We start from the raw sequence: 14,479 nt of genomic DNA, 5'->3' as shown, positions 1-14,479 counted from the left end.
CACACACGAGACTGGTGCAATCAAATCACACGTGGGCCATTCATAGAAGCCAGGCCACACGCACCTAATCTGGGGTCCCCACGAGGAGAAAACAGCTTCCCCTATAGCGCCCCTTACTGACGGCACGGATGGGGCACCAGGGCACCATTAATTATATGGCTGGAATTGGGAGGGAGTAGCCAGCCCCGGACATGGCAGTATCTTTAGCGAATTACGTGTGGTTGGGATTCGCTGTAATGAGGCTCCGGCCTTGGGCCCCTATTTCCACCGGAAAAACCCACCGCAGGATTCCTCACGGCAAGACACAAACGTTGACCGACCGGCATCAGCAAGAGAGTGTAGCACCTGCTACCGTCCCGATCAAGATTCAGAGTCATGCTTGGGCCCTAGAAAGAGCAGGCAGTCCTGTCCACCACCAGCACGTGGGAAAGACACATGTGGGGCACAGCACCCATGGGACACACCTGGGTCCTCTGCACGTGGAACCGTTTCCTCATGTTCGAACAAACAGGGGCCCTCGCATGTTTTTGGGTTCCGTTCTGACATACGCACACACGTGGTAAGGATATATTCCTTTAATTTTTGGAACTGGAAAATTTTCTTTAATTCAGTCTCTGCTTCTTTAACACAAAGATGGCCAAGAATCCACCACCCGCCCAGTCTGATGCTTCGTCCCCTTTGTAAGCAGCCGGCTACGTAAATGTGTGCATGGCCGTTAGGTAGCTTCTTCAAACAATTAAATGAAAAGCGATCATATTTATGTGTCTATATATATATGTGTATATATATACATATATATATATATATATGTATGTATATAAAACCACGGCATTCTTAACTCTGGCCCAACAGAATACATTATGCATCGAGTGCCCCTCACCAAATACCAGCAAATGCAACATGTGTCATTTAGGGGGTCCCTTTGCGTGGGTCCAGACTGTCCCCTGGGATGGGTGGCAATGGGGTACCAGGTCACCAGAAAGAGTATGCTCACTCATGGAACTGTGTTTCCAATACAGGCCTCTATATGCGCGTGTGTGTTTGCGTGTGGGCGTCTGTGTGCACGCGTGTGTGCATGCCGCCAACGTAGAAAACACCGGTTTATCCTGTTCGAACTAAGCATTAAATAAATCAGATTTTGTAACCGATAACGTTTTTTTTTTTTTAAAAAGGAACATTGAGGATCTCCAAAAATCGCTACAGTACAAAAAAAGTGTGTGTGTGTCTGTGTGTATTTATATATTTATATATGTATATTAACCAGAAATAGCGACTCTGTCGGAAGATTCCCACCCCTGTTTTCTGTGAGATTTCTACACGTGGTTCGCTTGGCTTCGGCTTTGTCACCAAGTCTTTCGGGTCAGTACATGGCACATAATGGTATTATTGGCAAAGGTTCAGAATCAGTACAAATCCCAGGCTTCAGGTGCTTCCTGCTGGCCTTCCTTCTCGTCTCCAGCTTCTCTCTTGCCTTGCTTCTCTCCGTTCTCCAAAGAAAACTCTGGCAGAAGGCAGTTCCCCATAGGCGTGAGCATTTTTATAAAAATATATTTGGCCTATAGCGTCCTGCTCTTTGAGCTTCCCACCGGCAAACTGAAGCAGTAGGTATGGGGACCCTCCCCGTACAAAGTTTACTTGTAGGTTTTGTGTGTGTGTGTGTGTGTGTGTGTGTGTGTGTGTGTTTAATTATTTTATTTATTATTTTTTTTACAGGTTCACCAACGGAATCCTGTGTGGAAAGAAAACAAGAAGAGATTAACTAGCAGGGGGAGTCAGGGTGGGGGGACGCTGCACAGCCGAGCCCCAGGCTGCTGGCTGGCTTACAGACACGGTGTCCCCAGAGCCGGAAGGGTGTCAGCCAGCTCTGGTCACCAGGGAGTCCCAGGGACCTCGCACTAATCACGGTAATCGATGGAGGAGCCTTTTCTGCTGCCCGCACCTGGAGTGGGTCTGGGCCACCCCCGTGTGAACTATGAGGGGGGCCACACACCCCAAGCCTGCAGGGGACCGAACGCATCCAGCGCTGTGTGGATGGTCTCTCCGGCTCCTACCCACCAAGGGCAGAGGGGCCGCCCGCCCCATCCCTGGATGGCGGGAACCATGCAGTCTATTTCAGTCCTCTGCTCGGCTGGAGGCTGGGACTGGGAGACATTAATGCATTGCGTCAGAAAGACCACCTCCTGGGTGTCCCTGAGAGGTGATCTTGCTGAAGAGAGAAAGGCGGCGAGCCACATGCTTACAGGCCACGTCGAGTCTGCAAAGAAGCAAGGAAGGGGCGGCCCGGGCATAGCCTCAGAACCTAGGAACCTCAAAGCCTTCCCATGTCCGTCACAGACCCCAGAGTCAGGCAGCCACCGGCGTCTGGGCATGGCCAGGTGCGTCAGGCCGCGTCACGGCTCAGCGTGGGGGCGCTTTTGCTGAAAGCCACAGCTCTCGCTCCCAGGACGGGCACTGTTTCTCTCTGCTGTCACTTGGACCCCCCGCACCCTGTAACTACAGGAAATGAGGACCCTCGACCAGTATATCGGGGGGGGGGGGTGACGCCACACCCTCACCTGTGCCGGTGATACAAACGGGCGGGGGGAGGGGGGAGCATCAACGGTTCTAAAATGAAACAGTGAAGCTCTCAGCTGGAGCTCTGGCAGGTCCACAGTGGCTCCTGCGGCTGGATGGGCCCTGTCCTAGTCACCTGCTGAGTGCCTCAGACCCCCGTGCGTCCCTCTGGAGACCCAGGCGTGGGTCCTGTGGGCAGGGCCTGTGACTATGGGGCTCTCTGAGCCCCCCAGGTGACTCTGATCACAGGCCAGGCTTGGGCCCATTACCCCTTTCTCAACAGGCCACAGCCTGGGCTCCTTTGTCCTGAATCAAATAAGCCTGCTGGGTGATCCTCCCGGGACTGAGGCCTGGGAGGCCTCCAGGCTGGGGGGACACATCTTCAGGCTGTAGGACAGCATCCTGCTGGGCTCCCTCTACAGCATCCAGGAGCTTCAGACTGTCTGCTCCCCCCAGGGCAGGGGTGAGGGGGCTCATTTCCTCTCTAGGAACCCTCGCCCCCCCCCCCCCCGCCCGTGGTCTGGACAACAAGGCAGGGCTCTGGCTCCCTGCTCACCTCGCCTTCTACCTCCAAATGACACGTGTGGACAACTCCACGGGGGCCTAAAATGGACCATCTGCTCATCCCTGTGGGACGGCCCATCTGCTGTGAGCAGGATGTCATTGTGTGGAAAGAGGACCACCCTCCATAGCTTTACTCCAACGGTCCCCTGCCCGCTGCTCACACCCACTTTCCAGGATGGGGTGGGGGTGTTTTTCAAAAGGAAGCCATTAAAACAAAGAGAAAAGTCTCTCCTCTATGTCTATCTTCCTTCTAATTTGTGGAAAGCTAACAATTGTGGAGACAGATTCTCTATGACTCCACTCATGTGAGGTCCCCAGAGGAGTCAAATCCAGACACAGAGAGTGGCAGGGTGGGCGCCAGGGCCTGGGGTGGGGGTTGGGGGGGCTGGTGTTTCGGGGGGACAGAGCTTCAGTTGAGGGACATGAGAAAGTTCTGGAGACGGATGGTGGGGACAGCTGCATGACACGGTGACTATACTTAATACCACCGAATGCACTGTTAAAAATGGTTAAAAAGGTCCACTTCGTGTTACGTATATTTCACCATAATTTTAAAAGCTAGAAAGTCAAAACAGTATGAGGACACTGAAGCCTGGGCCTGACGACCCCCTGCCCGGTTTGGGCGGCCTGAGAGCCTCTCTGGCTGGAGCAGCTGTCCCTGTCCCAACAGCTGTCCCTGGTCCTGGCATGATGACCAGCAGTGCCCCCTCCTCATTGGAAGAGGGTCCTGGGCTGGAGCACAGGTCAGAGGGTGGCCCCCTTAAGAAGGGAGGTTTCCAAAGCCAAGGGAATTAAAAGCAAAAATAAACTATTGGGACCTCATGAGGATAAAAAGCTTCTGCACCGCAAAGGAAACAATCAACAAAACTAAAAGGCAACCGACAGAATGGGAAAAGATATTTACAAATGACATATCGGACAAAGGGCTAGTATCCAAAATCTATAAAGAACTCACCAAACTCTACACCCGAAAAACAAATAATTCAGTGAGGAAATGGGCAGAGACATGAATAGACACTTTTCTAAAGAAGTCAGCCAGATGGCCAATGGGCACATGAAAAGATGCTCAACGTCACTACTCATCAGGGAAACAAAAATCAAAACCACACTGAGATACCACCTCACGCCGGTCAGAGTGGCTAAAAGGAACAAGTCAGGAGACTATAGATGCTGGAGAGGATGTGGAGAAACGGGAACCCTCTTGCACTGTTGGTGGGAATGCAAACTGGTGCAGCTGCTCTGGAAAACAGTGTGGAGGTTCCTCAGAAAATTAAAAATAGACCTACCCGATGACCCAGCAATAGCACTGCTACGAATTTACCCAAGGGATCCAGGAGTGCTGAGGCAGAGGGGCACTTGTGCCCCAATGCTTACAGCAGCACTTTCAACAATAGCCAAATTATGGACAGAGCCTAAATGTCCATCAACTGACGAATGGATAAAGAAGATGTGGTTTATATATACAATGGAATACTACTTGGCAATGAGAAAGAATGAAATCTGGCCCTTTGTAGCAACATGGATGGAACTGGAGAGTGTTATGCTAAGTGAAATAAGCCATACAGAGAAAGACAGATACCGTATGTTTTCACTCTTATGTGGATCCTCAGAAACTTAGCAGAAGACCAGGGGGGAGGAGAAGGGGGGAAAAATGGTTAGAGAGGGAGGGAGCCAAACCATAAGAGACTCCTAAAAGCTGAGAACAAACTGAGGGTTGATGGGGGGTGGGAGGGAGGGGAAAGCGGGTGATGGGCACTGAGGAGGGCACCTGTTGGGATGAGCCCTGGGTGTTGTATGGAAACCAATCTGACAATAAATTTCATATTTAAATAAATAAATAAATAAATAAAAAGAAGGGAGGTTTCCGCAAGGCGGCTTTGCAGTCCCTTATTCTGCCTTTAGTCAGACAGACGGAGGTGACAGGCGCCCCTTGGCCCCTTCCCTCAGGCCAGCCATCTCGTGGGTGGTTTTCAGAACGGACCGTCTCCTGCCACTTTCCCACTGACAGTCTTCAGAGCTTCGCACAGCGGACAAGGTCCTGCCTCCTCACTCTCCGAGTTCCAGGCAGCACCTTGGCCTGAAAGGGCAAATCTCGGACTTCATATCCTTCAAGTTTCTGCAGACGGCCACATCCCTGGGGAGGCCTTCCTGGGCACCCCTCCTTTCCCAAACGTGTTCTCTGTCTCATTTCCATCAGGACGTGCTGTTACAGGACTTCTCAGGTACAGGACGATACGTAGTCAGGGGGTGCCTACGGGTTCACCTTTGGCCCACCCGGGTTCCAGCCCTGTGCCCAGAGTGGGAAATCCATGCTGATGCAGATAAGGGAAGAGGCATCTGTGTGAAAGTAGCCTTGTCCTCTGGTCCGGAGACTAAAGCCTGAAATGACCTTCACGTGCTGCCTGCAGGTGGGTTGTGACGGGGACAGCCACATCAGAGGATTGGCAGAGGGGCCCCTGAGCTGCTGGGGAGAAAGCCTCTTCCAAACCCATGGGCATCTGTTTCTACCCAAAGTCTCAGGATGAAAGAGGCAGAGAGAGGGGCGCCTGGGTGGCGCAGTCGGTTAAGCGTCCGACTTCAGCCAGGTCACGATCTCGCGGTCCGTGAGTTCGAGCCCCGCGTCGGGCTCTGGGCTGATGGCTCGGAGCCTGGAGCCTGTTTCCGATTCTGTGTCTCCCTCTCTCTCTGCCCCTCCCCCGTTCATGCTCTGTCTCTCTCTGTCCCAAAAATAAATAAACGTTGAAAAAAAAAAATTAAAAAAAAAAAAAAAAGAGGCAGAGAGAAAGAGAGAGAAAGAGGGAGAGATATGGCTCCAACCCTGTGCCCTGAATTGCCACTTTAAGAGCAATGTTGGCTTCCTGCAGAGGTGGGTGGGTTCCCTGCAAGGGTCTCCACAAGGGTGGCCTCACCCCATCAGGCCAGGAGGAGGGGCTTGAGGCTACCCACAGCCACTTTCCAAGTCTGCCCCGCATTCCTGCTGCTTGCACTCAGCTCCAGGGAGGGCTTGTGGTTTTCTGTTGCAAAGACTCTGTGCATGAACCTCTCAGCTGGGCACTAACCCGAGAGGGACCAGAGAAGGATGTGCATCCCAGGCCAGTCAGGAAAAGATAGCCAAGGAGAGCCCCCCACCCTCCACGTCCTGGCTGGGGAGAAACAGGGGGAGGGCGTCTGCACCAGAAAGGGAAGCTGTGTGTTGCAAAGTGATCTGAGAGATTGGGATCTGGGATAAATTCTGACTTTGGAGAAGCTAGTGCCCTCTGCTGCCTGGAAGGAGATCTTGGGCTCGCCTGGCCCTGCCATTGACAGACTAACTACAAGGTGGGTCCTAGGTTTAAAGAGCAGTGTCTGCTTTTTGCAAAACAAAGAACAAACAGACTAAGGCAAGAGCGCCCTTGAGCCAGTGGCTGCTCCTCAGTTTCTGCCAACCTGACGGGAACTTTCCGTCGGACTGGGAACTTTCCGTCGGACTTCGCCTGCAGCTTGGGGATCAGTGTGCAGAGGGGGTTTCTGCATGTTGCTTTGAAAAAACCGTTCCTCTGAATTACAAAAGCTGGGTGTGTGTGTGTGTGTGTGTGTGTGTGTGTGTGTGTGTGTTTTAAAACAAAGTGGGAAGGCTCAGGTGCATTTCTCGGTTTTTATTAGTTATGTCTTCAGTGTGTTTTTGAAAATAATAATGGCACATGATTTATTTCGTACTGACTTCAGATGCAAGAACTTTTATTACTTTTCAGGCTCTGTTGGGAATAAAGTGGCCTTTTGGCAAATGCAAAAGATCTGAACACTAATGAGCTTTTCTGAAGTTTACTTGTTACGTGAAAAATGACAGGAGATTAGCCCAAGAGCCAATGGCAGGCCTGTGTCTTCGTCCCCTTACTTGGTGTTTGGGAAGGTCAGCTTTACCGTGACTCATCCAGAACAACAGGGTGCCACTGTGGAGGTGGTCTGAGGCAAGAATTTGCTGGAATCTCCTGGAGAGGCTGAATCAGGGAAACAGGATGAACATCTGCCCGCATCAGGGTGCCTGTGTCCAGGAGCCCGAGCATCACCAACAATCAGCCTGCAGGGAAGCGAACTTAACCACTCTTGGGTCCCACGTATGCACAGGGGTTAGCGTGAGCAGACACAATGGTATGGTTACAAACTGCTACATCATCATTAAAAATGCATTTGGAGAGGCTTAACAGCTATGCAAGAGATAAATATCTCCGCTGGCTCTTAAACCTTAATTAAATGTTTTAGTATTAATTGCTATTTATTTAAGGGACAATAAGTACCCTAGTAAATCTGAGCGAACTTCCTGGCCCTTCTCCGCTCGATGCTCATGTCTGGGCATTAATTGCAAGAATCAGGGATACTTAGAATCCGAATGCTTTTCTCCCATTGAGTGATAAACGGTCTGTCCAGCACGTGGAGATGGAATCTTTAAGCATTTATCAAAGGCTAATAAAACTGTTTGCATAGCCCTGCTGGTCTGCGTCTACCGGAAAAGAAGGTGGCCGGAGCTCCACAGGTGCATGGCGGCCTCAGGGCAAGTCCTGACGGCTCTTCTCACCTCCCGACACGGCCCCCCTGGGATCCAGAGTGAGTGGGTCCGGTCTTCGGACACAGAGGCATCCTCTCCCGCCAATGGAGGCGGTCCTGAAATAGCTCCTCGGACGAGCTGGCAAGTGGGGTCCAGACAAGTGGGGTCCAGACGCCCTGAGAGGAATGTGGTCCAGGTGGGGCCCGCCGGGGAGTGGCGGAAGGGGAGTGCCCGCCAAGCTTGCGGGGGTCCTTCGATGCCCCGTGTTGCTTGAAGAGAGAGCTGAGCCGAGGAGACAGCAAAGCTTTCTGGAGCAGAGGAGTAAATTAAAGCACTCTTTCCTACTTTTTGTTTTTTTAAGTCAGGGCTACGGCTCAGTGCTCAGGGTGCACGAGAAGGCTGTAGGCTCAGGCTTCCGGCACTCAGGAGCTCGTCTCTCGTCTGCCTGGCTCCCACGCTGCAGAATCGGGCTGAATGTCCCAGGAGGCCGATTTCGTGGGAAAGCCTACCCTCGTCAGCCACCAGCTCTCTTCCCGCGTGGGGCCGGGCAGGGGGTGGCATGGGGGACAGACAGCTCATAGCACGGGGGGCACAACCGAGGCTCTCGGATGGTGGGCAGAGCCAGGCCGCCTCGGGTCGGACCGGCCCCACCACGTGCGACCTGACTGAACTCAGGCAAGTCACTTAACTGCCTCGTGCCTGTTTCTCCTCTGTAGGTGGCACTTCCGGGAGGACAATATGAATCTCTAGATTGGAAGAGTGTCCCGTGAGTGCCCCCTGAGGGTCCACATTAGGGAAACTGACCCCCCGTGGGGGCTGCCTGGAGGGTAGGGCATGCCCACTGCTAGGCTCTTGAAGGAGGGGAGCTGGGGTCCTGACGCGCAGGGACCAGGTCAATGTCTTATGCTCGAATGCATTTGTCAAATCCTAAGAGGCATGCTGGAGACCACCGGGCCATCCTGCAGAGGCTTTACCAGGCCGGCGGGGACCCCGCTCCTAAGAAGCAGCTCCCCGTTGCCAGCCTGGCTGGAGCTCCAAAGGGCGCTCTGTCCCTGGCCTTAATGAGGTGAGTCACGACGAGGCAGACGGAGGCATAAGTGTCTGACGGATGGGCCTCGGAGGCGCATCTGGCTCTTGAATGGTCGCGGACGAGACTGCGCTTTCCCTAACTTGCCAGCACGGTCTCAACAAAGGCCGTTTGTGGGGGGCGGGGGAAGGGAGGGGTGCTTTCTTTTCTAATCTAATTACGTTTCTTTGCCCGTTGGCTGAACATCACGCTAAGCAGGTCATTTTGGCTTCGGGACAGGAAGTGAGGACTGGAGATTTGATTTGGAGCAAACACTCGATTCATTAGGGCTGGATTAGCACAGATTCCCCCCCCCCACTCCTATTTCTGATGGCTCCCACAGGACCCCGTCTACACACAGCCAGCCGAGTTCTTGGAGGAGCACACGTGTGTCCCGAGGAAACACCTTCCTGCCTCTGCCCTTCTGCCCACTCTGACCACGAGCCCCGCGTGAGGAGGTGAGCGGAAGAAGCGGTATTTTCAGACCCCGATAACCCATCCTAGAAACTGGGTCCCCTACTCAGGGAAGGGATGTGATGTCACAGAATATCTGTGGACGAGAAAAACCCAGCCTCAAAAGGAAAGACAAAACCAAAGAGCCCAGCCCGCGGGTTGCGTCTACTGAACTGCGCGTAGAGAGCATGCAGTCATGGGGGCGAAATGCTCTTTCTCCCCCAGCAGCCCGAGTGTTCGGGAGATTCGGTGCAGAAGAAAGCAATTTAACGTTAGCATTAAAGTTAATATCACTGAAAGCAAACCAAATGTTCCTATTCAGCAGAGCATGGAAAATTCATCCTGTTTTGGTGCCGGTCCCTGGCTTCAAATTAGTAGATGTCTCAACCCTTTGCTTGCTTCCTTTATCACTTGCCTTCTTATCTCTTATTTTTATATTCCAAAATTATATTTTAATTCTGCTTTGTGCCCTCCCCCGTCGACGTACAGACATTCGATGCAGGTGTGATACCTGCCCGTGTGGCCGCCGCCCTGGTCTCTGCCTGCTGAGCGACCGGGTTTCCCTGCTGGTCCGCATCCCTGCCTGTCTGTCCCTCCCCTCCACTGGGGCATTTCTAGCAAGTGAAGCAGAGAGACCACAAGCCCAGCCCTCCGGCTCGCATTCGGGATGGCCACACCACCTGCCATGTCCAGAAGGCCTCCCACTTATCCCGGGGTTGGGGAAGGTGAGGCAAAGGGGAAAAACAAAATCAGTCAACGTCCAGAAAAAGAGGTACGTACCATAAAATAGACACATGGCGTCTGCCCTGCCCCCAGGAGGTACACAAGACTTCGGCCAGTCAGCAGGAGATTTCAAACCATTTCTCAGACACAAAGGCCACAGGAATAAGATGCCGATCAGAGGAGGGTCTGCAGGGAGCAGAAAAACGGGCTTGCGTGTGCCGGTACAGAACAATGGGCAAGCCGGCCGGCTCAGGCCTGCCGCCGATCACTGGCTTCTTGAGTCACAAAGAACCCAGGAGACGTAACGCTCAGCTTGGACCCCCCCGCCACCGGTCTTCGGCAGGAACGGGGAACCCCCCACAACGGCCAGCTGACACTCGCTTCCGCCCTGGAAGGCCTTGGAGGACACACAGCCTGAGGGATCTGTGTGCAGAAGGGAGCTGGCATTCTAGATTTCAGTGTTTTAATTGGTAGGACAAGGGCAAAGCTTAGGGTCTCCGCCTCTGAGGGCAGAGATAACACCCATTTACTGCATATGCTGGAGTGCGGGGGGCCTGACTCCGGAAATGGCTCTCCTGTCATCCGTCACCTTTGAGACCTGAGCCATCGTTTCCGAAGGCCAGGGAGACCCAGCAGAGAGTGACCTCAGGCCCAAAAGCAAGAACCCGCTCTATCCAACGCTTCTGAGCCAGGGCTAAGAGCGCCAGCCGCGCCCACGCTGCACGTGGACAGGGCAGGGCCAGAGGGGGACCAGTGGGAACAAGGATGGCCAGTCGGCGACCCTCCATCCCCGCTTCCCCAAAACGGAAGCTCTGGTTGGCCGGGATTCACAAACTGACGCACACATGTTCACTCGGTGAAACGCTTTGAAATGCTTTTGCCAATTCTTTGTGAACGAGGCCTTCGGCAAGGCTGGTGGGCAACCAAGGAGCTCCCCCAATGTCGCCGAGTGTAAGTGCAGCGGGCAGAGGACACCCCTGAGGCCCTCCTCTCTTCAGCGGGGAGAGGAGCGTCTCAGGGAACATTGGGAAGATTGCGGACTCCCACGCAGAGGTGCAAGACAGGAGCTTCCGGAAGACCCACCTGTTCTCACGGCCAGGACAAGGTCCCGCTAACCATGGGCATCACAGCTGGACGTCACCCCAGTCTCCTTGACCGTGGCTCTGGGAGGAAGGCTTTCGGGCCCTCGGGCATTTACTCCTAGCTGCTTTTCCTGCCGCCAACAAGGGGTCCCTCAGGTCCGTCTGCTTTCTTACTCATTTCTTCCTAAGACTTTTCAGTGGTTGGGAATTTTTTTTTTTTTTATTTACAAAATGATGCCTAAGTGTATGCTCGCTTAAAAAAATAGCTTGTTGATGTTTTAATCTAATGCCGGATAAATCCCTGGAAGCTGACTCAAGGGTTTCTTCAATGTTCCCAGGGATGGTTTTAGGGTCATGTCTTCTTTGAAGGATTACACATGATTAATAAAAAAAAGAGCATTTAATAACCCAGAGTCTGGTTGGTGTTTGATATTTTGGCTAGATGCGCTGCTGACATTTTATTGACGGGGGTTCTGAGACGCTGGCGGTGGGCCGGGGGAGAGGGTGCGTGTTGACAGGGGGGTGGGGGGGGGGAACGTGTTGATATCAGAAGGCCCGGCTCTGTGAAGCCGGCGGGATGCCCACTCATCTGCCACCACATGCTGTCCGGGGTGGGGAGGCCTTCTGCCCGCTCTCCAAGGGTAGGGTCTGGAAGTGAATTCTGGATGCTGCCGTGTCCTGTCTCTGGGTGGGGAGACACCTCTTTATGTCTAGCCCGCCCCTCTTGTTCCGCTAGACCAGCTGTGTGCATGTGCTCAGCCCCGCCTCAAAGACACATGACGGCTGCCCCACACAGACCCACGGCCCCTGTGACGACACCGTCCCGCCAGGAGCCTGTGGAGGCGGCAGGCACCGGCCCAGGCCTGAGCTCACCGGTTCCCGTTAAACGTGGACTTGTACTCCCCCGTCGGATGCAGCGTCTCGTCTGCGTACACGGGCACAGCCGTCCGCACACACTCGTGGGAGCACTGGAGGGTCTCGTTGTAGGCCGTGAAGATGTCCAGGCTGCTGGGCACCCGGGCAGGGGTGAAGTCTGTCAGGTTCTGGCAGCTCTCCTCCTGCTGGTTGATCTTCCGCTGGTGGCTGGTCCTGCGCGTGTTCCCGCTTTGGGCACAGCTGGAAGAGAGCCAAGGCGACGTGGGGGCGGGGCGGGCCAGCGCCCAAACCCAGCGCCTAAACTGTGGAACCTTCCTCTCCAGGCATTAATTATTCGTCATTTAATATTAAATGGTAATTTCCAGCCTCTTCGGAAAGATCAACCACAATCAAACAATCAGCTTGCTCTCTTTTTTTTTGTTGCTGTTGTCGTTAATAAAATCTGAATTGTAAATGTGGCCATTATGGCAGGGCTGCTTATGAGGTAAGTGGCTGAGCTGGGTTATCCCAGAGCTGAGGCCCTGTCTGGCCAAAGGATGTCACCCAGGCAGTGGTGTGGATGCAGTTTCCCCACGAATGGGTACGGGTAGGGCTGGTCTGGTGGTTCGTTCTGGAAGGGACGATGTAACTATCTCTGGGGAGAATTAGTGAACGGGGAGCCTTGTGCCTTCAGCCCTGCCCCCGCCCAAGCTCCCAGTTGGGAAGGAAAGCTGCCACCAGGTCTATGGAGAGGACTGTTCCGCACTCCCCATGGATACGTCCCTGCTCCTCTGGTCCACAGAGCCTTCCCAACACTGTCAAGGATGGACATGGGCATCCCTCCCTTGTCAGCCAAGGTGTCTGACCCAGAAGACAACTGGTGACCCTCTCAGTCACTTCTGGCAAGTCACAAGAAGGATGAGTAGAAGCCCCATCCCCACGGAGGAGGGCAGCTAGGAGGAAATTTGGGGAGCCCCCCGTTGGAGGAACCTCATCGGGGCACCAGTGCCCCATCTCCCCATCCCTGCTGTGCTCACAGCCAATGCGGAAGAAGTGGCTTTGAGGGGCGAGTGTCACGGTCATGCCCTGTCTCGGTTTTCCAACAAGAGGAGCCCTGCTTCCCGATGCAGAAGCCCCACCCTGTAAGCAAAGGTAGGAAGAAAATTGCAAAAGCCAAGGGACTCCCCCCGCCAAGGTCACGGAACCCCCTCATCCACGGCCTGGATTGGCTTCCCCAGGAGGACTCTCTGAGGCTTTGCTGTAAACCCCACTGTGGGAAACCAAGAGGGAGCTGACCTGTTTGTCACACGGCAGGTGACAGAGTCCTGCCTCCTTTGGGGGCAGTCAAGAGGGTCGATGGGATTTGCCCTGCCACGCACCCATGCGCTCCTGGGCTCCAGAGTCCCTTCTCTGGCCAGCCATCCCCTGCCCAGGACTGCCCTGTGGCACGCTGAGTGCAGTCCTCATCACCAGTCCCAGAAAACGCCTGGGGTCTAGGGTTCGCCAGCCTTCGGGAAGCCTCACTGTTCTCCACGAGGTCGGTTTTGGGGGTTGGGCCAAGCCCCTCCTTTCCCACCTTTGCTGACCCTGGAGACGGGCTTTCTCTCGAATTTCCGTTGTCTGGACACTCGGGGGCGGCTGCCACCCATGAGCCCTGTAGGATTTCCTGCACCTGCCGACAGCAGCAGGGGGATTATCTGGGTGTGTTACTCTACCAGGGACTTTGAGCTCTGATGCTAAAAGGAGACACATTTGCTGGAGGAGAGGCTGCAGGCACACGGGGCCTCGGAGGTGTGTGTTCAGCAGGGTCACCCGGCAGTGCCCCGATTTTCCCAGGGGTGTAGCAGGTGCATACACCCAGCAAGGCCAACCTCAAAGTAGGCCAATTTCCAGGAGGAAATAGGCAAAGGCAGGCGGCCTGGAGCAAGGCAGTAACCTAGTTCAGCAGACACAGAGCGGCGGCAAGAAGAAGGATTCAAGGCGGCTGAGCCTGGACAGCCAGGGGCAGCGAGGGGTGGGCACAGATCCGCCCAGGCCACCAGTGTCGGGTGGGTGACATCGCAATTTACACACGAGGGCAGAGACAGACAGGGACAGCTGCCACCTGAGAAACCGTCATGGAGGCTGGGCTCGCCCGTATTCTGCAGAGAAAACCACGGTGACGGGGGACACTCCCCAAGGGCCGTATCTGGGAGCGCAGCACCCGTGGCCGGCCGGGCTGCCCCGGGGCCGACGGGGAGCAGGGCGTAGCACTGGGTTCTCTGACCCAAATGAAAACTCAGTGATGTGGGACCGGGTTTGAAAAGTAGGAAAGTGTCTGTGCACACTTCCCAGGGGACCCCCCATTTCCAGGCCAGAGGGGCCGAGGAGCCTTACCAGTTTTTTAAGACAAGAGTTGTAATCAGAGCAGCTATGACCATGATGAGGGAGACAGTGATGGTGATGATCTGATGAACAGCCAGACCTGGAAGAGAGGAAGTGGGGGGCAGCCGTGAGACCAGGGTGTGAGCAGAGGAGCCCAGCAGGGGCAGGGCCCTGTTCCTGCCAACTCAGGTCTCTCCTTCCCCAGGTGCCCTGGCTACCAGCGCTGTGGTCACCTGAAGTCCAGGAAGCGAGGCCCCAGCCCCGGCCTCTCTGGGTCCCCCAGCTGTGACCGGGCCC

The 14,479-nt window shown here is 54.5% G+C and overlaps 1 protein-coding gene across 2 annotated transcripts in view; it reads right to left on the bottom strand.

The window, feature by feature from the left end:
* Positions 1-560: 560 nt before the first annotated feature.
* The window catches only part of AJAP1 (adherens junctions associated protein 1), a 122,078-nt gene continuing 108,159 nt past the window's right edge, over positions 561-14,479 (bottom strand). For both annotated transcript variants that reach the window (XM_045475422.1, XM_045475423.1), the window contains exons 3-6: positions 14,195-14,282; positions 11,837-12,079; positions 9,939-10,067; positions 561-1,729 (exon numbers count right to left, since the gene is read on the bottom strand). In XM_045475422.1, the coding sequence (XP_045331378.1) occupies positions 9,998-10,067; positions 11,837-12,079; positions 14,195-14,282 (401 nt within the window). In that variant the 3' untranslated portion in view covers positions 561-1,729; positions 9,939-9,997. The remainder of the gene's footprint in view (positions 1,730-9,938; positions 10,068-11,836; positions 12,080-14,194; positions 14,283-14,479) is intronic.

The sequence above is a fragment of the Leopardus geoffroyi genome, chromosome C1 (genome assembly GCF_018350155.1).
Source record: "Leopardus geoffroyi isolate Oge1 chromosome C1, O.geoffroyi_Oge1_pat1.0, whole genome shotgun sequence".
Lineage (NCBI taxonomy): Eukaryota > Metazoa > Chordata > Mammalia > Carnivora > Felidae > Leopardus > Leopardus geoffroyi.
Note: the sequence above shows the minus strand (reverse complement) of the source record. Positions and strands in the feature narration are given on the sequence as shown.